The following is a 24,132-nucleotide window of genomic DNA, read 5'->3' as shown; positions in this document are numbered from 1 at the left end:
AGCTTGACAAAAGACAACATAACTACACATTCTCACTGATGACACAAGCATTAGTGAGAATACTGTATCTACCATAGTTACAGGGGGTGGACAAAAAGATGGAAACACCTTGAAAAATCATCAAAATATCTTTTAATATGGTGTTTGTCCACCTTTTGCGGCAAATACAGCCTCAATTCTCCAAGATATTTTATGTAAATAGTTTTTAAAAAAATAGAATATGGAAGAACACCGCACCACTAAGTAGTCTCTTATTAGATGAACATGATATATGACATTTGAGGAAACCACACATCAGATTTGTATTCTGATACATAATAGGTGTGGAATTAACCATTCTGAAGCACATCATTTAGCTATCATTATATCTTTCGTAGTAAGTAGTGATTCACAACCTGATTCCATCTGCAGAGACAGTGAGCTGATAGCGTTCACTGCTAAAAATGACTTGAGATGCAGATAAACTTTTAGAATTTGTGTAATTGTAAGATGTAGGGAAAATTTAGCCACATTTATAGTTCCCACTTAGGCATCAATTATCAACAGCGCACCTATGTAAGTGCTACTCTATTAGGAGTATGCATATTGTCCTTTTCAAAAATGTTGTATGGTATAGGGCAGTAATGGCGAACTTATGGCACGGGTGCCATGCAGAGCCATATCTGCTGGCACGTGAACTGTTGCCCAAGCTCAGCTCCAACGTGCATATGTGTGCCGGCCAGCTAATTTTTGGCTCGCAGAGGCTCTGGGAGGGCATTTTTGGCTTCCGGAGAGCCTCCGTGGGGATGGGGGAGGGCATTTTCACTCTTCCCCTGCTCCAGGAAAGCCTTTGGAGCCTGGGTAGGGTGAAACACAAGCCTACTGGGCCCACCAGAATTTGGAAAACAGGCCGTTTCCGGCCTCCAGAGAGCCTCCAGGGGGCGGGGAAAGGTATTTTTGCCCTCCCCAGGCATTGAATTATGGGTGCCGGCACTCACGCATGCGAGATAGCAGAAATGCATGCTCTTTCGGCACTCAAGGAAAAAAATATTTGCCATCGTTGGTATAGGGTCACCAAAGATTGAATACCCACATTAAAATAAACTGGTTGCTTTACCCATGATTTACTGAATCTGAGAATGGCTAGCTTCAAGCATCATATTATGCCATAAATTATGCTTTGCAATCTATAACCATAATTAGGTTTATAAATCTCATGCTAAAGCACAACTAAAGAAATAGTAATAGTTTTGTGCAATGCATAACTCAACCATTCTTCCTAAAGTTATTGACACATTAAAGCGCCCTGATCAGTGAGTTTATTTTTACTTGTCTTAGCAGAGCAAATTTCAAAAACAATTAAATATGTTCCTTACTGAAGTATAGCTGAAAAATATGACAATCATGAGTAACCAAGGCTAGGAATAACAGGAAGGGAAGTAATTTTTCCTTGACTGGAAGAGATGCATACTGACTGGTTTAAGCCAAGACTGGTTTTCCTTTATTTTAATAAATATATTATTGCAACCATACATTTTTAGCAACACTAAAAAGAAATTATCAAGCATCAAAACATATCCTGAATCTAGCATAATCCAGAGCTGAATAGATAGAACCTCAGCTATAAATTAAAATTAAACTAATGGGTTGAATACTACTGTAAATTAGGAGAAATTTTCCATAATGAAGCAATATCAGAGTACTCTGTGCTAACTACAGACACAATAGACTCAGTGACATCCTTTAACAAACGACATCCATGTTATATAAGATAGTGTACAGTATTAAGCCATACCACCTAATTAAGGATTTTGATGAATCAGAACTATAATCCGATGCAAAGATTTATGTAAAATAAAATGAAGTCATTCGGTGCAGGAGGAACCAAGATTTGAAAAATGTTTGTTGAATTTCACATGCAATTATCTAAGTCATAGAGGACATGATATAAGGTAACTGATCTATCTCTTCAATCCGATGGCTCAAATAAGGCAAATTGTTGTACTGTATATACAAATTGTATACAAATTATAATATATAATTTCTACACGGAATTTCTGCAAAATTCCATAATTTCCGTATGTGTTTATTCTATTAACTGTACTAATCCTGAATAACTCTAAGCAGGTACAAAATATAAACAAATATAATAATAATAATAATAATAATAATAATAATAATAATAATAATAATAATGTAGCAGTAAAAAAACCATCCTCATTCCAAAACCTTCCAAAGTTGATTGTAGGCATCTAATATGGACACAAGCTGTCTAATATGGACACAAACTGGAATGCACTACCTGATTCTGCAGTTTCTTCCCCAAACCCTAAAACCTTTAACCTTAGATTCTCTTCAATTGACCTCTCCCCCTTTCTAAGAGGTCTGTAAGGGGCGTGCATAAGCGCACCATTGTGCCTACCATCCCTGTCCTACTGCCTTGTCTTTTATCATTACTTTTTATCATTATTTTTCTAATGTTATGTTTAAAGAAATTACCATCCTATAATTATTTGACAAATATATATAAATAAAAATAAATAAAATAAAAATAATATTCCTGCATATCTTCCCCCTTCCTTTCCCGTCTCAGAATGAGGTCAGCTCCAACACTCTTGAGTCCCGACTTCCACAAGAGTTTAAAGATCCGCCATTTGGGGTTCAGGCTCCAATGGGGTGGGGGCGCTTCATATTGGTGGTGGGTGACAGACTAATAACAAATACTTTCCTTCCCCTCACCTTCATCCTACTCTCACCTTCACCATTTTTAATTTAGGTTGAATATTTATCTTTTTATATTATTTAGTTCATATTGTGCATATGTTTTGTAAAAAAAATATCTTTTTAATATTGTAAACCACCCAAAACTACCTTGTGTTAAGATGGGTCAATAAATTTAATAAAATGAAATGAAAATGAGGGGCATTATGAATTTTTTTTTCAAGCAGGCTGACCTTATTGTTGGATACAATATTATTGTATAGTACAGAAGTACAGAAAGTACAAAAGAAAGTGCTTTGAAAAAAGCACCATGCCTTAGATCAGTGTTTTTCAACCAGTGTGCTGCGGCACACTAGAGACATGGTCAGGTGTGCCGCGAAGAGAGAGAGAAAGAGAGAGAGAGAAAGAAAGAAAGAGAGAAAGAAAGAAAGCAAGAGAGAGAGAAAGAAAGAGAGAGAGAGAGAAAGAAAGAGAGAGAGAGAGAAAGAAAGAAAGCAAGAGAGGGAGAAAGAGACAGAAAGCAAGACAGAAAGAAAGCAAGAGAAAGAAAGCAAGAGAGAAAGAGAGAGAGAAAGAAAGCAAGAGAGGCAGGGAAGGAGGGAGAGAGAGAAAGAGAGCAAAAAAGAGAGGAAGGAAGGAAGAGAGAAAGAAAGGGATGGAGAGAGAGAGGAAGGAAGAGAGAGAAAGAGGGAGAGAAATAGAGCGAAAGCGAGGAAGAGAGAGAGAGAGAAATTTTTTGTCCAAACTTTTTTTTAGCCCCCCCCCCTCAATGTGCACCATGATTTTGTATAAAAAATGTGCCGCAGCTCAAAAAAGGTTGAAAATCACTGCCTTAGATAATTGATAAACTAGGTCTGTTCCGGTATCAAGGGAGCAAACTATATGTATCCATGGAGTCCCAAAAGGCTAGGTTTAGCTTAAAGGTGTTGCTATTATAGGTAGTCCTCAATTTACAATAATGCATTTAGTGACCATTCAAAGTTACAACAACACTGGGGAAAAGTGACTAATGACCGTTTTTCATACTTACGACCATTGCAGCAACTCCATGGTTACTTGACCAAAATTCAGAGGCTTGGTAATTGACTCAGATTTACGTCTTGGGGTTATGTGGATCCCTTTGGAGATCTTCTGACAACGACAGTGGGGAAACCAGATTCTGACAAGGCGTGTGGCATACGCGGGCTGAACAATTAAGAACCATGTTACTAACGTAATAACCGCTGTAATAATTGTGGCAAGAAAGGTTGCAAAATGGGGCATAAATTCACTTTAAAAATGTTTCCCTTTGCCACTGAAATATTGGTCTCAATTATGGTCTCGAGGACTACCCATATTTCATTTTTACAGCAGCTAAGAGTGATAGAATAGAATAAAATTCTTTATTAGCCAAGCGTGATTGGACACACAAGGAATTTGGTGCATATGCTCTCAATGTACATAAAAGAAACATTTGTCAAGAATCATAAGGTGCATCACTTAATGATTGTCATAGAATTCAAATAAGCAATCAGGGAACAATCAATATGAATATAAATCGTAAGGATACAAGCAACAAATTACGTACAGTCATAAGTGGGAGGAGATGGGTGACAGGAACGATGAGAAGACTAATAGTACAGGACACACTAATGCTTTCTGATTGAGTGAGTTTGATTCTCCACCTTTTGAATTTGGAGATAAAATCATAAATGCCTTCAAAAAAAAGCTCTAGCCATTTATTGTTTGTTTATTTGAGGTACAACACTTATCATAGTTATTGTCACAGGGTACAAATAATAATCAAGAAACAATCAATATTAATTCACAGCTCAAAAAAATAAAGGGAACACTTAAAAAACAGAATATAACTCCAAGTAAATCAAATTTCTGTGAAATCAAACAGTCCACTTAGGAAGCAACACTGATTGACAGTCAATTTTGCATGCTGTTGTGCAAATGGAATAGTTGTGCAAACGAAATATTCAATGAGAATATTTCATTCATTCAGATCTAGGATGTATTATTTCTCTTAATTTTTTTGAGCAGGATATAAATTGTAAGGACACAAGCAACAGGAGGAGATGGGTGATTGGAAGGATGAGAAAACTAATAGTAACAGGGCACATTTATGCTTTCTGATCAAGGGAGCTTGATTTTCCACCTTTTGAATTTGGAGATAAAAGCATACATGCTTTCAAAAAAAAAAGCTCTAACCATTTGTTTGTTTGAGATACACTTAGTTATTGTCATAGAGTACAAATAAGCAATCAGGAAACAATCAATATGAATATAAATCGTAAGGATACTAGCAACAAGTTACAGTCATAAATGGGAGATGAGATCTTTCTTTCTTTCTTTCTTTCATTCACTAACTATACCTTTTATTTATTTATTTGTTTGTTTGTTTGTTTGTTTATTCCAATACAAATTGAAAGTTAAGGAGAATAAAAACGTGTACTAGTAAATATCAGGGAAGGGATAGAAGAAGAGATATGAGAATAGAATATATCAATGAAGAGTAGAGGAAGGATGTATGGATGAGAGAAAAGATATATAAAATATAGGAGAGACAATTGGACAGGGGACGGAAGGCACACTAGTGCACTTATGCTCGCCCCTTACTGACCTCTAAGGAATCTGGATAGGTCAACTGTGGAAAGTCTAAGGGGAAAAGGTTGGGGGTTGACACCACGGAGTCTGGTAATGAGTTCCACACTTCAACAACTCGAATCTAGGGACTCAGGGCGGCTCACAACAAAAACTAGCATAGATCCACATAAAACCCTTTCAATTTAAAATGGTTACAGTCACCCATATCCCATCCTTGTCCTATTGCTGACCCCAAAGGTGCTGTTATAATTCCGGGCCAGGATCCGGACCGGGACAATTTCCTAGGCGGGTGCGTCTTCTCACCCGCCTCCGGATTGAATTATTGCCCGCCTCGTTTTCGCAACAGCCTCTGCTAGAGGCGTTCACTTAAAAAAAAAAAAAAGGCGCCGCACCATCAACCGGGAGGAACATCCCTAGAAATCATCGAGGCGGCCGTGAGCGGTCGGACGCAGCCGGCTGGCAGTGGCGCAAAAGAGGGACCGAGAGAACCGGGCGCCAAAAAAAGACGCACGGTTGTGAGGAGGTGAGGCGGGGCGGGGGGCGCGTTCATTTTCCCGCTCAAAATCGAGTGAGCAGATCTGGCGAGGGTACCTGGGGAAGGTTGCGGAGTGCATGAGGGGAAATGGGAGGTTTTAATTTTATTTCTTTAATTTTATGTGTTTATTATATTTGTCAAATAAGTCAAACAAGAGCTGTGTAAGAGGCGTGCCTAAGTGCACCAACGTGCCTCCCGTCGCCTGTCCTAATGTCTCTATGTCTTATTATTATTATTTTTAATCTTTATTAATTTTCTACATATAAAAAACAGCCAAAACAAACAAAACCTACATAGAGAAAAAAGAAGAAAAGGATAAAAAATGGACAGACAAATGTGCTTAAAGCATATAAGACGTTAAGTTTCAATAGTAAAGTTTAGGTCTTATTATCATCGTGTATATGAATATTGTTATAATATCTCTAATGTTATCCTAACCTTTTATTCCTGTATATTAATATGATTATTTCTTCACATTCCTACATTATGTACTTGACAAAACAAACAAATAAAAAATAAATGAAGGATTATAGTTCGGGTTAACATAAACAAGTATAAAGAAGTGATAAAAAGGATAACTCAATAATAATAATAATAATAATAATAATAATTATTATTATTATTATTATTATTATTATTATTATTATTATTATTTATTAGATTTGTATGCCGCCCCTCTCCGCAAACTCGGAGATCAATGAATAAGTCAAGAATGCTGTTAACCATCCATGTAGTGTCCTTCTGTCTTATTATCCTTTTTATCACTTCTTTATACTTTGTTATGCATACAAACTATAATTCTATACTTCTTTGACAAACATAATAAATAAATAAATAAAAGGACAGGGACTGTAGGCACAATGGTGCACTTATGCATGCCCCCTATTCATGTATACAGTATTAATATTATTTCTTCACATTCCTACATTATGTACTTGACAAAACAAACAAATAAAAAACAAATGAAGGATTATAGTTTGGGTTAACATAACCAAGTATAAAGAAGTGATAAAAAGGATCACTCAATAAACTCAATAAATAAGTCAAGAATGCTGTTAACCATTCATGCAGTGTCCTTCTGTCTTATCCTTGTTATCACTTCTGTACACTTTGTTATGTTCATACAAACTATAATTCTATACTTGTTTGACAAACATAATAAAAATAGATAGATAGATAGACAGACAGACAGACAGACAGGGACATTAGGCACAAGGGTACACTTATGCACACCCCTTACAGACCTCTTAGAAAAGGGGAGAGGTCAACTCTAAATAATTAAAGGTTGAAGATTTTGGGGTTAAGGCAAGAAACAACAGAGTCAGGAAGTGAGTTCCAGGTATTGATCACTCCGTTGCTGAAGTCATATTTTCTGCATTAGTTTATATCTATGACGTGCTCTTGTGTTGTTGTTGTTGAAGGTTATTATTATTATGTACCAAAAAAAGAAATATATTTTGATTGTTATTAAAATACTAAGCATTACGAAAATTATAGAAGAGGTACACCTATGTCAAAAGTTTGGAAAACACTGGTCTAAAATGCTATTGCTAAATGCTATCCAACCTGTTGGAGCTAACCGGAAGCATCTAAGCCAGTGATGGAGAACCTTTTTTGGTTCGCGGGCCAAAAGGATGTGTGTACGTGTGCTTGCACATCCCCCACTCCCTCACACATGCATACACCCCTGCGCTGCACATGCGCACAATCTTCCCCCACCCTGTCCCTGCACAGGCCTCACTAAAGCCTGGAATGGTGAAAAACCAGGCAAACTGGAAGTTTAGAAAAATGACCTTCCCCAAGGCCAAAATCAGTTGCTAGCATGCACATGTACGCTGGAGCTAGCATAGGGCAACACCTCGCATGCCCTCTGATATGATTCCATGTACCATCTATGGCACGCGTGGCATAGGTTCGCCATCATGGATCTAAGGTGAGCAGATGAATGCGGGAATTCCTTTTCCTTTTTTTGAAGGAATCTGGATTTTTTGGTGGAGAAACAATGGGCTGCTATGAATTTGCCCTTTGTAGAAATCTGTATGAGAAGGAGAACGAGAGTAGGAGGGAAGAGGGCAAGAATTTATGGGGATGATTTTTTTCTCCCTCTAGTGATGTTCAGGTTCAGCAAATTAGATGCCTAGCTACTACTTTAGTTGCAGGAAGAAACAGGGAGTTTTACAAGCAGTAGTATTCCCTCGTTCTTCTTGGGAGCAGATTGCAGACAGGAGAATGGATGACGGAAGTAAAGAGATATTACTTTCATTCATTAGTCATTTTGTCTAGAACAGATTCAGCAAATAATTGGTGAAGGCGAAGACAACCAAACAAAACTCCAAAACTGTGTGATGAAAAGGATCTCTCTCTTTTTCTCTTTCCAAGGGAACACCCATTTCTCTCCCCCACCGTAAAACCACAAGATCGGATTTGTATTCATCTTTTCAATCCTGGTAAGTTTTCAATCAAAATATTGTATGCTGTGTTACGGATGGATTAATGTTTGAAGTTTCGTTGCAGGTTTTTTAAAATTTATTTTTAGATAAATAGAAGCTGGATCCAGAAGCAAATATAATAAGGAAGAAAATTGTACATGGTTATGCAAATTAACAGCATACTTAAAAATTGAAGATGTGGATTTGATCAATTTTCCTGAATTGATCGTCTGGGACCACGCAGAAGGAGCATTCTTGCCTCTGCAGTTGCTTTAATAGGCACTTGAAAAGGAAAAACGTATCCTGTATTCTGTACTATTGTTTATAGATATATTATAAATGTATAGATTATTAATAGCTTTATTCTGAATGGAAACCAGTTCTTTCTCTCAAGTTTGTTAATTTCTGGATTCAGACAATCTGCTTCAGCCTTAGATTATCTTCCCATTCACCAGAATTTGTTCAGTGACTTTTTGCCCCATTTTATGACATTTCTTGCCAGTTTTTAAGTGAATCACTGCAATTGTTAAATTAGTGACATGGTTTTTAAGTGGTTCATTGACTTTGCTTGTGAGAAGGTCACAAAAGGTGATAATATCACCACTAAATACTGTACTGAATTGTCATAAATGTGAGTCAATTCCAAGCATATGAATTTTGATCACATGATTACAGGGATACTGCAATGTCATAAGTGTGAAAAATTGTCATGTCACTTTTTAAAAAAATGTCATTGTAACTTTGAATGGTCACTAAATAAATTGTTGTAAGTCAAGGACTACCTGTAAAGCTTTGTATCAGAAAATTGTTTAGCCAACATCCATTTTACATATTTAATTAATTTGATTGTTGTAAGCCATTTTAAATGGCTATACAAATTCATTCATTCATTCATTCATTAATAATCAACTGCATAGTAAATTATATTCCTTAATGATAGCTTTTGAAATCTCTCCCAGTTTTTTGCGATACATAATGCTGTTTTTAACTTCTTTTGCATTGCTGGATTTGAGGAATCTATAAGCCCTGCAAATAACATTAATTAAATAGAATAGAATAGAATTTTATTGGCCAAGTGCGATTGGACACACAAGGAATTTGTCTGAGGGAAGATGCTCTCAGTGTACATAAATGAAAAGTTTGTAAATAATCATAAGTTACAACACTTAAAGTTAGTCCGGGTACAAATAAGCAATCAAATCATATTAAGAACCAATGGTTCCTTTAATTGTTAGAAACGGAGCGTGGCAATTTGAAACTGCTGCGTATCATTCTCTCATTACGTGGACAGCCGCGCAGCTTACAGGAAACATTGTTAGAAACCAGTCAATATAATTGTAAGGATACAAGCAACAAAGTTACGGCCCTACAGTTATTTGTGGGAGGAGATGGATGAATAGGAACAATAACTTAGTAAATAGTGCAGACTTAGTAAATAGTTTGACAGTGTTGAGGGAATTGTTTAGCAGAGTGATGGCATTCAGGGAAAAAACTGTTCTTGTGTCTAGTTGTTCTGGTATAGAGTGCTCTATAGCGTCATTTTGAGGGTAGGAGTTGAAACAGTTTGTGTCCAGGATGTGAGGTGTCTGTAAATATTTTCACAGCCCTCTTTTTGACTTGTGCAGTATACAGGTCTTCAATCCTCAAACAAAATGTAAAGTTTGTTTGGACATGCAAATAACAAGCTGGTATCTTTTTTCATTCCATTATGGATTCAAACAGCAAAATGGTTTCTCAATTAGTGTATTTATGATAATTAGTGTGTCTAAGGTTAAAGGATACTCTTTTTTAGGTATCCTTGATTTACAAGTTTGTTTACATCTGCATAAATCATTTGAACCAATACAGCTTAACTATTTATAGAATAGAATAGAATTCTTTATTGGCCAAGTGTTTTTGGCCACACAAGGAATTTGTCTTATTATTATTTATTATTATTTATTAGATTTGTAGGCCGCCCCTCTCCGAAGACTCGGAGCGGCTCAGCATCTTGTGCGTATGCTCTCAGTGTACATAAAAGTGTACATAAAATTATATTGTCCTATCTTCCGTTTTAGAATAGAATAGAATAGAATAGAATTTTTATTGGCCAAGTGTGATTGGACACACAAGGAATTTGTCTTGCTGCTTATGCTCTCAATGTACATAAAATAAAATATACATTTGTCAAGAATCATGTGGTACAACACTTAATGATTGTCATAGGGGTCAAATAAGCAATGAAGAAGCAATATTAATTAATTTAATTAATTTAATTCAAGAGGAAAAGAAAAAAGAAACCCAACTTCCTAATAGAGTAGAAATGTTTAATAATAGTGATATAGAAAATTTCAACTTATGAAACTACTTATCAATTGGCATATTATTATTATTTTGTCTTAATAGACTAAAAGAACACACCATTATGGACTGGGGAGCTCTACAAGCCATCTTAGGAGGTGTAAACAAACATTCCACCAGCATCGGGAAAATCTGGCTTACCGTCCTGTTTATTTTCCGTGTTATGATTCTTGTAGTGGCAGCAGAAAAGGTCTGGGGAGACGAGCAGCAGGATTTCTCTTGTAATACCCTACAACCTGGATGTAAAAATGTCTGCTATGACGCGCATTTCCCGCTTTCTCACATTAGACTTTGGGCTCTCCAGCTTATCTTTGTCTCTACTCCAGCTCTGCTAGTGGCCATGCATGTGGCATACAGAAGACATAAGAAAAAACAGGAATGCAGGCACAAGAAGATGGCCATCGAAGATCTCAAAATGCAGCGGTTTCATATCGAGGGTCCCCTGTGGTGGACATACACTAGTAGCATTTTTTTCCGAATTATCTTTGAGGTAGGCTTCATATATATATTTTACTACATATACAGAGACTATCAAATGCCTCGGGTAGTGAGATGTACTGATTTTCCTTGCCCAAATACAGTGGACTGTTTTATTTCCCGACCCACTGAAAAAACTGTATTTACTATTTTCATGCTTGCTGTTTCAGGCATTTGTATGCTTTTAAATGTGCTTGAATTATCTTACTTAGTGATAAAGTTTTGCAGGAAGAAGTCAAGAAGTGTACATTCTCCGGCTAATCATTAAATGTGTATATTATTGATCTTTTATTTTGTATTAATTGTAAACATTAGTCAACAATACCTCCAATAAACATGAAAATTGTATGGAGTTTTATTTTAATAGTCATAATTATATTGTTGGAAGAAAAAAAAAGCCAAAGTAACTGAATTTAAACATGGCTGGGATAAACATATACCGGTATTCATCCTAAGATAAAATACAGGAAATAGTATATGGGAAGATTAGATGGACCATGACGTCTTTTTCTGCCGTCAATCTTCTATGTTTCTATGCTTCTATCTCTCCTGATGAACTGTTGACATCTCCCATGACAGCCCTGAATACAAAAACAACAATGGCACAATGGCTCTACGCTTCTGGAGAGTCATTTCCAATAGTGAGGCCAGTAAATGCACATTCATCAACTCAATAAATACACTCGCCAGAAACTACACTAACCATAATAAACTGCGTTTGTAGCCTGATCTATCCATATTACAATGTGCATGCTCCTGGGAGCTCCATGCAGAACTGAAAATACATCTAGATCATGAAAAGACTGATTTTTACATTGATTACCACACTAACTATATCAAATACAATACCAATGGTTCATGTCCAGGGGTGGGCTACTGCCCGGAGGGGGGACGGGACGGGACGCAGTGGGCTAGCAAAAATGGAACTCCACCCTTGAGCACCCAATTTGTACTGAAAGATGTTGAAAGAAAATCCAGGGCGTCTGCATAAGCCGTGCCCACATTGGTAGTAAAAATTTTGGTAGCCCTTCACTGTTCGTGTCCCTATAACCACAACAATCCAATAATCAACAGTCAACAAAGAGCAACAAGTATGATCAAGGAAATGGAGCACCTCCCTTATGAAACCAGGTTGCAACGCTTTGGTCTCTTCAGGCTTGAAAGACGGCATTTAAGGGGTGACTTGATTGAAGTGTATAAAATCATGCATGGGATAGAAAAGGTGGATAGAGAAAAATTATTTATCACACAATACTAGGATGAGGGGGCAGTCCCTAAAGCTCATAGGTAAGAAAGCGAGGACAAATCAAGGGAAATATTTCTTCATCCAGAGGGTCGTTGGTTTATGAGGTCGTGACAGCTGTCAGCCTTGATAGCTTCAAGGCAGAATTAGACAGATTCGTGGATGCCAAGTGTATCGGTGGTTATTGAAACAGATGTCCATGTGCCGCCTCTATGTTGATTGAGACAGGCAGGATTTCCTTGAGTACCATTTGTTGGGGGCCAAGGGAAAGGGAGGGTCTTGCCTTCTCTTTCTGCTCAAGATCCCCATGGATAATTGGTGGGCCACTGTGACACAGAATGCTGGACTCAATGGGCTTTGGTCTGATTCAGCATGGCTCTTCTTATGTTCTAACAATCCCAACTTCCCAACAACCAACAATTTCAGCAACCCAACATCCCAAAGTAGGCATGCACCACCCAAGATCATCCAGGTTTACCGTTACAGACCTTAAATTCAAGCTATTCAACACAAGGTCTCACAAACAAAATGCTGGAAATACTTCTACCAAATACAGATCAATTTGACCTTATACTTGTCTGCAAATTAGATTAGATTAGATTAGATTTATTGGATTTATATGCCGCCCCTCTCCGCAAACTCCATTACCACTATAAGTGATGACCACGTCCACTGGTCTGACCATGAAATCCGAAGAGGAGGTGGTGTTGCCATCTATAAAAAGTCCCTAGATCTGAAAAATATTCAAGTAACACAAGGGCTATCACTAAATTCCACAATTCGCTTCCCATTATGTTACAGACCCCCTGATTATGACCTTCATCATATGCAAGCCAACTAACTACATTTCTAATGGGGGCAACCTCATGCCTACTTCACATTTTCTTTCTTGGTGAACTTGACTTATCTCTTATTAATTTGACCCTAAATGAGTGCACAACTGAAACAATACATACGACCGTGTATAATGCCATCACTACTTTAGGACTTGATCAATTGGTAATTATCAACACTAGATTCAACAACTACCTCGATCTATAATCTGCAACAGTTATAAACACAATTTATAGCCTTCATATCAAAGAACCTTTTTCCAACAGTGATCACAGCATGATTGACTTTTGTCTAAATTTACATCCATACATAATAGAATCCCTAAATACAACTTCAAAAAAAGCAAACTACAATCTCATAGCTGCTGACCTCTCCTCTCTAGATTGGCAAATCCTATTCAATGACTGCAACACTGCAGAAGATTATTCTAACACTTTTGCACTTGAAGTTCAAAGAGTCATTAATATATATGTACCTTTAGTAACACCCAAAGTCACAAAAGAACAAATTACCCATATCAATAAGAAAACTCCAATCCCCTCAAAAATCCCTCTGGCAGAAAAATAAAATTGGCTATGTCGCTAATTAAAAAACCAAATAAAAACAGAAAGTACCAATTACCACTGCAAACAGGAGGAAGTGCTGTTACACACGAAATCCAATTGAGCCTTCTATAATTTCGTAAATGCCAAGCTTAAAGATTCAAAAACCATCCCTCCTCTTAAAGGGCAGAATGGTGAATATTGATGATGCCATTAAGGCCAATTTCTTCAACCCTTTTTTCAGTTCAGTCTTTGCCATCTTCCTCTCAAATCCTAGTTGCAACCAGTTGCAATGATCTAGTCCACATTGATTTTGCATAGCATACAGAGCTAGAATAGTACACCTGGAACAATTTCAATACAGAAGTAGAAATAAATTAATGAAAATATGAAACCAGACAACTCAAGTGATCCAATACAGGTGTGAAAGAAACAGGAGAACTAGTAACATTCAGAGGGAATCAAATCTTGAGCTTAATAGCCTTGAATTTCCATCACTGGGTAATGTGGTTCCCCCATCTTGTTTATGTCCAAGGAACACATTTAAAGCGCTTCCAGGTTGAAAAGATTAGCTGGTGGCATCACCATTGCCTGGCAGACATTCTTGGAGTCTCTTCATAACCCTGTCAAGGAGCTGGAGCAAGTGATGGAAGTTCACCTGGCCACACAGCAGCACTCAGGTCTTGAATGTGGGCTTGGTAAACTCCTGTCCAGTGTCCAAGCCACATGAACCACCATGGTCCAAGACAAGTCATGTAGTTTTAGGGTGCAATCAGAACAGAACAGAATAGAATTCTTTATTGGCCAAGTGTGACTGGAAACAAAAGGAATTTATTTTGGTGTATATGCTCTCAGTGTACATAAAAGAAAAATATACATTTATCAAGAATCCTGTGATACAACACTTAATGATTGTCATAGGGGTCAAATAAGCAATGAGAAACAATCAATATTAATTAAAATCTTAGGATACAAGCAACAAGTTGTACAGTCATACTGTCCTAAGTGGGAGGGAAAGAATGATAGGAATGATGAGAAAAAACTAGAAATAGAAGTGCACTTAGTAAAACGTTTTACAGTGTTGAGGGAATTATTTGTTTAGTAAGAGTGATGGCGTTTGGGAAAAACCTGTTATTGCGTCTGGTTGTCTTGGTGTGCAGTGCAGGCGAGGTTTTGAGGGTAGGAGTTGAAACAATTTGTGTGCAGGTTCTGAGGGGCCAGTAAATATTTTCATCGCCCTCTTTTTGACTTGTGCAGTATACAGGTCCTCAAGGGAAGGCAGGTTGGCAGCAATTGTTTTTTCTGCAGTTCTGATTATCCTCTGAAGTCTATGTCAAGTTGCAACACCAAACCAGACGGTTATAGAGGTGCAGATGACAGACTCAATGATTCCTCTGTAGAACTGTATCAGCAGCTCCTTGGGCAGTTTGAGCTTCCTGAGTTGGCGCAGAAAGAACATTCTTTGTTGTGGTTTTTTGATGATGTGTTTGAAGTTAGGTGACCATGTTAGGTCTTGAGATAGGATAGAACCTAGAAATTTGGAGGTCTCTACTGTTGATACTGTGTTGTCTAGTGCAATGACTGCATTGCTTAGCAATGGCATTTCCAGCAGTCCTCTTGCTGTTGTTATTAAACGAGGAACACGAGTCATTAAGCAAGGATTTTCCTAACAACTTCTTGCCATCTTCCATCCAATGAAATCAACGAGGAAGCAAATGCCAGATGACTCACAAGGAGAAGGGCAGAAGGTAAATGAACGTCAGGGCCAAGCCCAAAGACAATGCAGTAAAACCCAGTCAAGCCCAATCCTTTGTTTGCTTATACCTAATGGACAGAAATGGGATCTGGTGGCCCAGTGGCTAAGATGCTGAGTTTGTCGATCCGAAGGTTAGCAGTTCAATAGTCCGAATCCCTAGCACCGCCTAATGGAGTAAACTCCCGTTACTTGTCCCCGCTTTTGCCAACCTAGCAGTTCAAAGGCACGTAAAAAATGCAAGTAGAAAAATAGGGACCAGTTTTTGGTGGGAAGGTAACAACGATCTTGTGCACCTTTGGTGTTTAGTCATGCCAGCCATGTGACCTGGGACGTGTTCGGACAGCGCTAGCTCTTCGGTTTAGAAACGGAGATGAGCACTGCCCCTAGAGCTGGAAACAATTAGCGCGCGTGTGTGGGGTAACCTTTACCTTTATTTTTAATGGACAGAATCTTGCCAAATTAAAGCTATAACCTAACATACTAGATATTGTCAGTGGGTGAACAGAGCAGTCAGGCGGTAGGGAAAGCAAGTAGGATGCTTGGCTGCATAGGTAGAGATATAACAAGCAGGAAGAGGGAGATTGTAATCCTGCTATACAGTAGTACCTCTAGATACGAGCTGCTCCACATGCGAGTATTCCAAGTTACGAGCCGCAACGCGAGCAAAATTTCTGTTTGACACCCGAGCTCAAATTCGGGATACGAGCCGAGCTTCCACTAGGTGGTGCAAGAATCTCCTTGCTTCCGGTTATCTCGGCGCGAAAAACAAAGTCTAAAGGCATTCGTTCGAGATGCGAGTTGATCGACTTACGAGCTCAGGTCTGGAACAAATTAAACTCGTATGTCGAGGTACCACTGTATAGAGCGCTGGTAAGACCACATTTGGAATATTGTGTTCCATTCTGGAGACCTTACCTACAAAACGATATTGATCAAATTGTATGGGTCCAAAGACGGGCTACAAAAATGGTGGAAGGTCTTAATCATAAAACTTATCAGGAAAGACTTCATGAACTCCATCTGTATAGTCTAGAGGACAGAAGGGAAAGGGGGGACATGATCGAAACCATTAAATATGTTAAAGGGTTAAATAAGGTTCAGGAGGGAAGTGTTTTCAATGGGGAAGTGAACACAAGAACAAGAGGCCTCAATCTGAAGTTAGTTGGGGGAAAGATTAGCAGTAACGTGAGAAAATATTATTTTACTGAAAGAGTAGTAGATGCTTGGAACAAACTTCCAGCAGACGTAGTTGATAAATCCACAGTAAGGGAAAGGAGGGACATGATCGAAACATTTAAATATGTTACAGGGTTCAATAAGGTTCAAGAGGGAAATGTTTTTAATAGGAAAGTGAACACAAGAACAAGGGGACACAATCTGAGGTTAGTTGGGGGAAAGATCAGAAGCAACATGGGAAAATATTATTTTACTGAAAGAGTAGTAGATGCTTGGAACAAACTTCCAGCAGACGTAGTTGATAAATCCACAGTAACTGAATTTAAACATGCCTGGGATAAACATATATCCATCCTAAGATAAAATACAGGAAAGAGTATAAGGGCAGACTAGATGGACCAGGAGGTCTTTTTCTGCTGTCAATCTTCTGTTTCTATATTTATTGAGAGACGTTAAGGATTGCACATTATCTTAATCTGGCCATTTCTCTGGGAAAGCTCTTGGGTTGCCAAAACTCTTATCCACTCATTCTCCAGCTGCACATTTCATCACATTGCTGCAGTGCAAGTGTGGTCAGGCAAGTAGTGAGTCCTCCAAAGTGGAGGAAGGAACGTGGGAAAGTAGAGGGAATGACTTACTGGAGAGGCTTGCAACCTTTCCTTCCCGCTTCCCTTTTGACTTTCCATGTAGGAAGCCGGCAGGGAAGATTGCAAATTGCAATTCCATGACTGTGGGATATCGCAACCATGGTAAATGACAGCTGATTGCTAAGGATCCAGATCTTAATCATATGGCTGTGGGGATGCGGGAATGCCTAGATCTTTGAGTAACATTCATTTTATGAATGATGAGTACAATAATGCCATTAGTGCACCAGTTGCGGCCCTATTTGGACCGGAAGTCACTGCTCACAGTCACTCATGCCCTCGTCACCTCGAGACTCGACTACTGTAACGCTCTATACATGGGGCTACCTTTGAAAAGTGTTCGGAAACTTCAGATCGTGCAGAATGCAGCTGCGAGAGCAGTCATGGGCTTCCCCAAATATGCCCATGTTACACCAACACTCCGCAGTCTGCATTGGTTGCCGATCAGTTTCCGGTCACAATTCAAAGTGTTGGTTATGACCTATAAAGCCCTTCATGGCACCGGACCAGATTATCTCAGGGACTGCCTTCAGCTGCATGAATCCCAGCGAACAGTTAGGTCCCACAGAGTGGGCCTTCTCTGGGTCCCGTCAACTAAACAATGTTGTTTGGCGGGACCCAGGGGAAGAGCCTTCTCTGTGGCGGCCCCGGCCCTTTGGAACCAACTCCCCCCAGAGATTAGAATTGCCCCCATCCTCCTCACCTTTCGTAAGATTCTTAAAACCCACCTCTGCCGTCAGGCATTGGGGAACTGAGATATTCTTTCCCCCTAGGCCTTTACAATTTACGCATGGTATGTCTATATGTATGTTTGGTTTTTATAATAAAGGTTTTTTTAGTTATTTTACTATTGGATTGGATTGTTACATGTTGTTTTTATCATTGTTGTTAGCCGCCCCAAGTCTACGGAGAGGGGCGGCATACAAATCCAGTAAGTAAGTAAGTAAGTAAGTAAGTAAGTAAGTAAGTAAGTAAGTAAGTAAGTAAGTAAGTAAGTAAGTAAGTAAATAAATAAATAATAAATAAATAAATAAATAAATAAACAAACAAACTTCACATACTGAACGATGGTCATTAATTGAGGACTACCCACATAGCTGATTTAAATAAATTGTTTCATTTCTTATTGCTATTTGTGCAGAATTCAATATTCTTCCCTTGTCCATTCACCAGCCAGCCAAATAACTGAGAAATGGGGACATAGATAGTTGCTTTTCATTTTTTCCCCCAGTGAAAATAAGAAAAAAAGGTCAATTTCTTTACCTGGCAACAAGAGAAGACTTGTTGCTTTCCCTTAATTTCCAGCAGCCCTTCCCAAAAATCTTTTGATGGGTGGAGGCAAAAGAGAAGTGAAATAAATATGAATGATAACAGTTTGCTGAACAATGGTGTTTAAAAGTTTGTGAATCTTTTGACTATTCAATATTTCTGCATAAATATGACCTAAAACGAGATCGGTTCTCATTCACCTAAAATCCTTGGGGTTAACAAAGTTACACATCCATAGTTACTATTAATATTTGGATAATTTTCCTTTGCAGTAAGAAATCTGTTAATTGCAAATATTCTATTGGTTTTAATGGGTGTGTGATCACAGCTCTGGTATGAAAATAACTGGTATTTAGCATGTCCAGACTTAGAGCAACTGAAGATCGTTTTAAAATAATTGCCTTGGGTGAATGCAAGTAAAATGCTTTTTACATCATAATTTCCATCTTCATAACTTCTGAAATTAACGTGCTTTAATAAATATTCCAGAATCAATTCAATAGAATGCAATTTTATGAGCCAAGAAGTTACCCAATGAAGGACACACACAATTTAAAGCTCATCAAAAACAAAATATAGATATTAGCTGTATCAATAAAGGAGAATATTTGTAGTTCAGGGTTGAAATGTGATACTCTCTGAGTTTTCTTGTTTTCTTGTAGCTGTTTCATTACCCAAACTAGGTGAAACTAGCACTGATGATGTTACTAGTTTGGGTAATGAAATACCTTCAAGAAACAAGCATCAGGGTGCACCAAGGACTCCTTATTAGAAACATAGAAACATAGAAGACTGACGGCAGAAAAAGACCTCATGGTCCATCTAGTCTGCCCTTATACTATTTCCTGTATTTTATCTTACAATGGATATATGTTTATCCCAGGCATGTTTAAATTCACGTACTGTGGATTTCCCAACCACGTCTGCTGGAAGTTTGTTCCCAGGATCTACTACTCTTTCAGTGAAATATTATTTTCTCACGTTGCTTCTGATCTTTCCCCCAACTAACTTCAGATTGTGTCCCCTTGTTCTTGTGTTCACTTTCCTATTAAAAACACTTCCCTCCTGAACCTTATTTAACCCTTTAACATATTTAAATGTTTCGATCATGTCCCCCCTTTTCCTTCTGTCCTCCAGACTATACAGATTGAGTTCATTAAGTCTTTCCTGATACGTTTTATGCTTAAGACCTTCCACCATTCTTGTAGCCCGTCTTTGGACCCGTTCAATTTTGTCAATATCTTTTTGTAGGTGAGGTTTCCAGAAGTGAACACAGTATTATTCCAAATGGGGTCTCACCAGTGCTCTATGCAGCAGGATCCCAATCTCCCTCTTCCTGCTTGTTATACCTCTAGCTATGCAGCCAAGCATTCTACTTGCTTTCCCTACCGCCTGACTGCACTGTTCACCCATTTTGAGACTGTCAGAAATCACTACCCCTAAATCCTTCTCTTCTGAAGTTTTTGCTAACACAGAACTGCCAATGCAATACTCATATTGAAAAATTCAATTATTTATTTATTTGATTTGATTTGATTCGATTTCCATGCCACCCTTCTCTTGAAACTCAGGCGGCTTACAACAAGACAAATACACAATATGTAAGAAATCTTAACATTTAAAATACTAAAAAAAAAAAAAATCAAATCTAAAATTACATAAAAGTCTAACAAGAATTATGTTGTAAAACCCCTAATTCATTTTTTAAAAAAAACCCCAATCATCCACATTTCATTCACTCAAAGCCAGGGTAGCTGTTAAAACTCAGTGGCCTCGGGCCTGTCGGCAGAGGTGCATTTTTAAGGCTTTTCAAAAGGCTGGGAGGGGGGAGCAGTACGAATCTCCGGGAGGAGTTGATTCCAGAGGGCCGGGGCCGTCACCGAGAAGGCTCTTCCACATGGTCCCGCCAGGCGGCATTGGCTGGCTGACGGGACCTGGAAAAGGCCGAATCTGTGAGACCTTTCTGGCCACTGGGATGCATGAGGGAGAAGGTGGTCCCAAAAATAATCTGGTCCAATGTCATGTAGGGCTTTATAGGTCATAACCAACACTTGTTAATATTGACTTGGAGGATTTGACTTGAGAAACGATGGAAACTATTAGATTTGGACTATATTGTTATTGTTGTTGTGAGCCGCTCCGAATCCTTGGAAAGGGACGGCATACAAATCTAATAAATAATAATAATAATAATAATAATAATAATAATTATTATTATTATTATTATTATATAATTTTTAATCTCCTTTGGGTGCCAATAGCAACAAACGAGAGTTCAAGTTTCCAGGTACTCAAACTGTAGAGGTTGATCTGTAATTTGGGAAAGGGGTTAAAAATACGTTAATTTAATACCTCCCCAAATGAATTTCATTTCATTTAATTTATTAAATGTATAAGCCACCCAACTGCTTCTGGACTCTGCGTGGCCTAGAACAGATAAAAACAATATTTTAAAAAACCACCTAAAACCCCTGAGGTAAAAGCATTCATTTCTTCTTGGTCGGAGCTGGGTGGAATGTGGAACGAAATGTGATTATTTGAAAAACAACACAAAACAACCCTCCATCGTTGAAATATTGCGGCCAATCCCCTCACATCAGTCGCTTTGCCTCAGCTTCCTAATCGTGCAAGACGACCGGCGAACTTTCCCTGTCAGGTCAGAACAGAAATAAAAACGAAATCAAAGAACAATCCTGTCACTTTTCTTTTTTTGGCCACGGCGCACGTCGATATTTTATTTTTATTCCTGTTTTAAATGCGTAGTTTGCCCTTCCACACACCCCAAACAACCCCACCCCCAACACCAAGATCAATTTTGACGTGTCGAGAGTTCAGAGCCGTTGTCCATTTTTTAGCGAAAACCACAAAAAGGGAATTTTTGGGAAGGGGCGTTTTTTTTCTTGAGGGGTTTATCAGCCCTGAAATTAAAGATTTATTAAAAGTTTTAATTAAAAGCTTAAATTCAGTGAAAGGTTGCCATTTATCAAGGGTGGTAGAACATCCACTGTTCTGTTCTGTTCTTCATCTATTATTTTATTCTATTCCATTCCATTCTATTCTATTCATTCCAATATTCTATTCTATTCATTCCATTCCAGTATTCTATTCCATTCTATTCTATTCATTCCAATATTCTATTCCATTCTATTCTATTCTATTCTGTTTTATTCATTCCAATATTCTATTCCATTCCATTCATTCCAATATTCTATTCTATTTTATTTACTCCAATATTTTATTCTATTCTATTCATTCCAATATTCTATTCCGTTCCATTCCATTCTATTCTATTCTATTCATTCCAATATTTTATTCCATTCGATTCGATTCCAAAACTCCATTCTATTCTATTCATTCCAATATTCTGTTCCATTTCATTCCATTCTATTCATTTCAATATTCTATTCTATTCCATTCCATTCCAATATTCTATTCTGTTCTGTTCTATCTTTTTTCTATTTCTATTCTCTACTCTATTTTCTCTTCTGTTCTCTTCACTACTCTACTGCATTCTACTCTATTTTCCCTCCCCTACTTGCCCCTCCCCTCCTCACCCCTCCCCTCCTCTTCTATTCTCAGAATAAGCCAAATAATAGTAAATAAAAATGTAGTCAAACTATTCCTGACAAACTGCATAGATCCCGGAAGCTATCGAACAGAATTTGGTGCCAGTTATAAGAGAGCTCATTGCTCAGCTCGGCTAGGCAGTAACTAAGGGAAAGAATCAATGCAACCTGAAACTTAAGGTAATAAAGAGTAATTAGATTGTGTTGCAATTTGTGGTTAAGATTGACAAAAGAGGCGCTTGTGGGCAAGGCCTCTAAGACTATCTCTGTGAGGCAGACGAGGATAAATAGCAGGCCCCGTCTGGAGTAAATCCATCCGACAAGCAGGTTTTTACCCAATTTGCAAATCCTGCATCTTTTCACTCCCTGGGATGCAGTTTGTATATTGATTTTCACCGCCGGTCCACGTTTCGAGACGCAGCTCGCCATTAAACTTAACGCCTTACAAAACTGCACGCTGGGTTTTGCAGCTGGGGATGTGTTTCTTGAACCTAGAACTTGATTTTTTTCCATTAAAAGCTTTTGTCGCTTTGACCTCTGCAAATTGAGTACGCAGCATGGGGCATGTAATCTTTAGCATAACAAATATATGTACAGTATACCGATATACAGAACGCCTCTACTTACAAACTTTTCTGCATAAGGACCGGGTGTTCAAGATTTTTTTGCCTCTTCTCAAGAACCATTTTCCACTTACAAATCAGAGCCTCCGAATCTGTAACTGGAAAAGGCAGGGAGAAGCCTCCATCGGGCCTCTCTAGGAATCTCCAGGGAGGAAACAGGGCCAGAAAAGGTGGGGAGAAGCCTCCGTGGAGCCTCCCTAGGAATCTCCTGGGAGGAAAAAGGGCCGGAAAAGGTGGGGAGAAGCCTCCTTGGGGCCTCTCTAGGAATCTTCTGGGAGGAAACAGGGCCAGAAAACGTGGGAAGAAGTCTCTGTGGGGCCTCTCTAGGAATCTTCTGGGAGGAAACAGGGCCAGAAAAGGCGGGGAGAAGCCTCCGTGGAGCTTCTCTAAGGATGTCCTGGGAGGAAACAGGGCCGGAAAAGGTGGGAAGAAGTCTCTGTGGGGCCTCTCTAGGAATCTTCTGGGAGGAAACAGGGCCGGAAAAGGTGGGAAGAAGTCTCTGTGGGGCCTCTCTAAGAATCTTCTGGGAGGAAACAGGGCCAGAAAAGGCGGGGAGAAGCCTCCGTGGAGCCTCTCTAAGGATGTCCTGGGAGGAAATAGGGCTGGAAAAGGTGGGAAGAAGCCTCCGTGGGGCCTCTCTAGGAATCTCCAGGGAGGGAACAGGGCCGAAAAAGGTGGGAAGAAGTCTCTGTGGGGCCTCTCTAGGAATCTCCTGGGAGGAAGCAGGGCCTCCACCCCCCCTGTGGTTTCCCCAATCACACGCTTTACTTGCTTTTGCATTGATTCCTATGGGAAAAATTGCTTCTTACAAACGTTTCTTAAGAACCTGGTCACGGAACAAATTAAGTTCGTAAGTAGAGGTACCACTGTATATGTATATTGATTCTCCCCCCCCCCCTTTCTTTTTCCCTCGCAGTGGAAAAATGTATGAGTTCCATGCAAGACGGCACGCAGATGATCAAACTCAGGGGCAGCTCCAAAGGCCTCGTCCGTTTCTATTACCTGGATGAACACAAGTCCTGCATTCGCTGGAGACCCTCGTGCAAGAATGAGAAGGCTAAAAGTAAGTGGAGCATTTCAAACTGGTCCTTCTTTGATCAAGGTCACAGATCAGAATTTTGTGACATAGCAAAAGCAATCTCACCTCGAGATTTGACTACTGCAATGGGTCCTATTCTTTTTAATATGTTTGTGAGTGACATAGGGGAAGGTTTGGCAGGGAAGGTTTGCCTATTTGCCGATGACTCTAAAGTGTGCAATAGGGTTGATATTGCTGGAGGCGTCTGTAATATGGTAAATGATTTAGCTTTACCAGATAAATGGTCAAAGCAATGGAAACTGCAGTTTAATGTTTTCAAATGTAAAATAATGCACTTGGGGAAAATAAATCCTCAATCTGAGTA

At 38.8% G+C, this 24,132-nt stretch overlaps 1 protein-coding gene across 1 annotated transcript; it reads left to right on the top strand.

The window, feature by feature from the left end:
• The first annotated feature begins 10,660 nt into the window (after nucleotides 1-10,660).
• Nucleotides 10,661-11,341, top strand: LOC139167236 (gap junction beta-2 protein-like). Its single transcript, XM_070751682.1, has one exon. It carries the CDS (start codon nucleotides 10,661-10,663, stop codon nucleotides 11,339-11,341), a length of 681 nt encoding a protein of 226 aa, XP_070607783.1.
• The last annotated feature ends 12,791 nt before the right edge of the window (nucleotides 11,342-24,132 follow it).

The sequence above is a fragment of the Erythrolamprus reginae genome, chromosome 4, assembly GCF_031021105.1.
Source record: "Erythrolamprus reginae isolate rEryReg1 chromosome 4, rEryReg1.hap1, whole genome shotgun sequence".
Lineage (NCBI taxonomy): Eukaryota > Metazoa > Chordata > Lepidosauria > Squamata > Dipsadidae > Erythrolamprus > Erythrolamprus reginae.
Note: the sequence above shows the minus strand (reverse complement) of the source record. Positions and strands in the feature narration are given on the sequence as shown.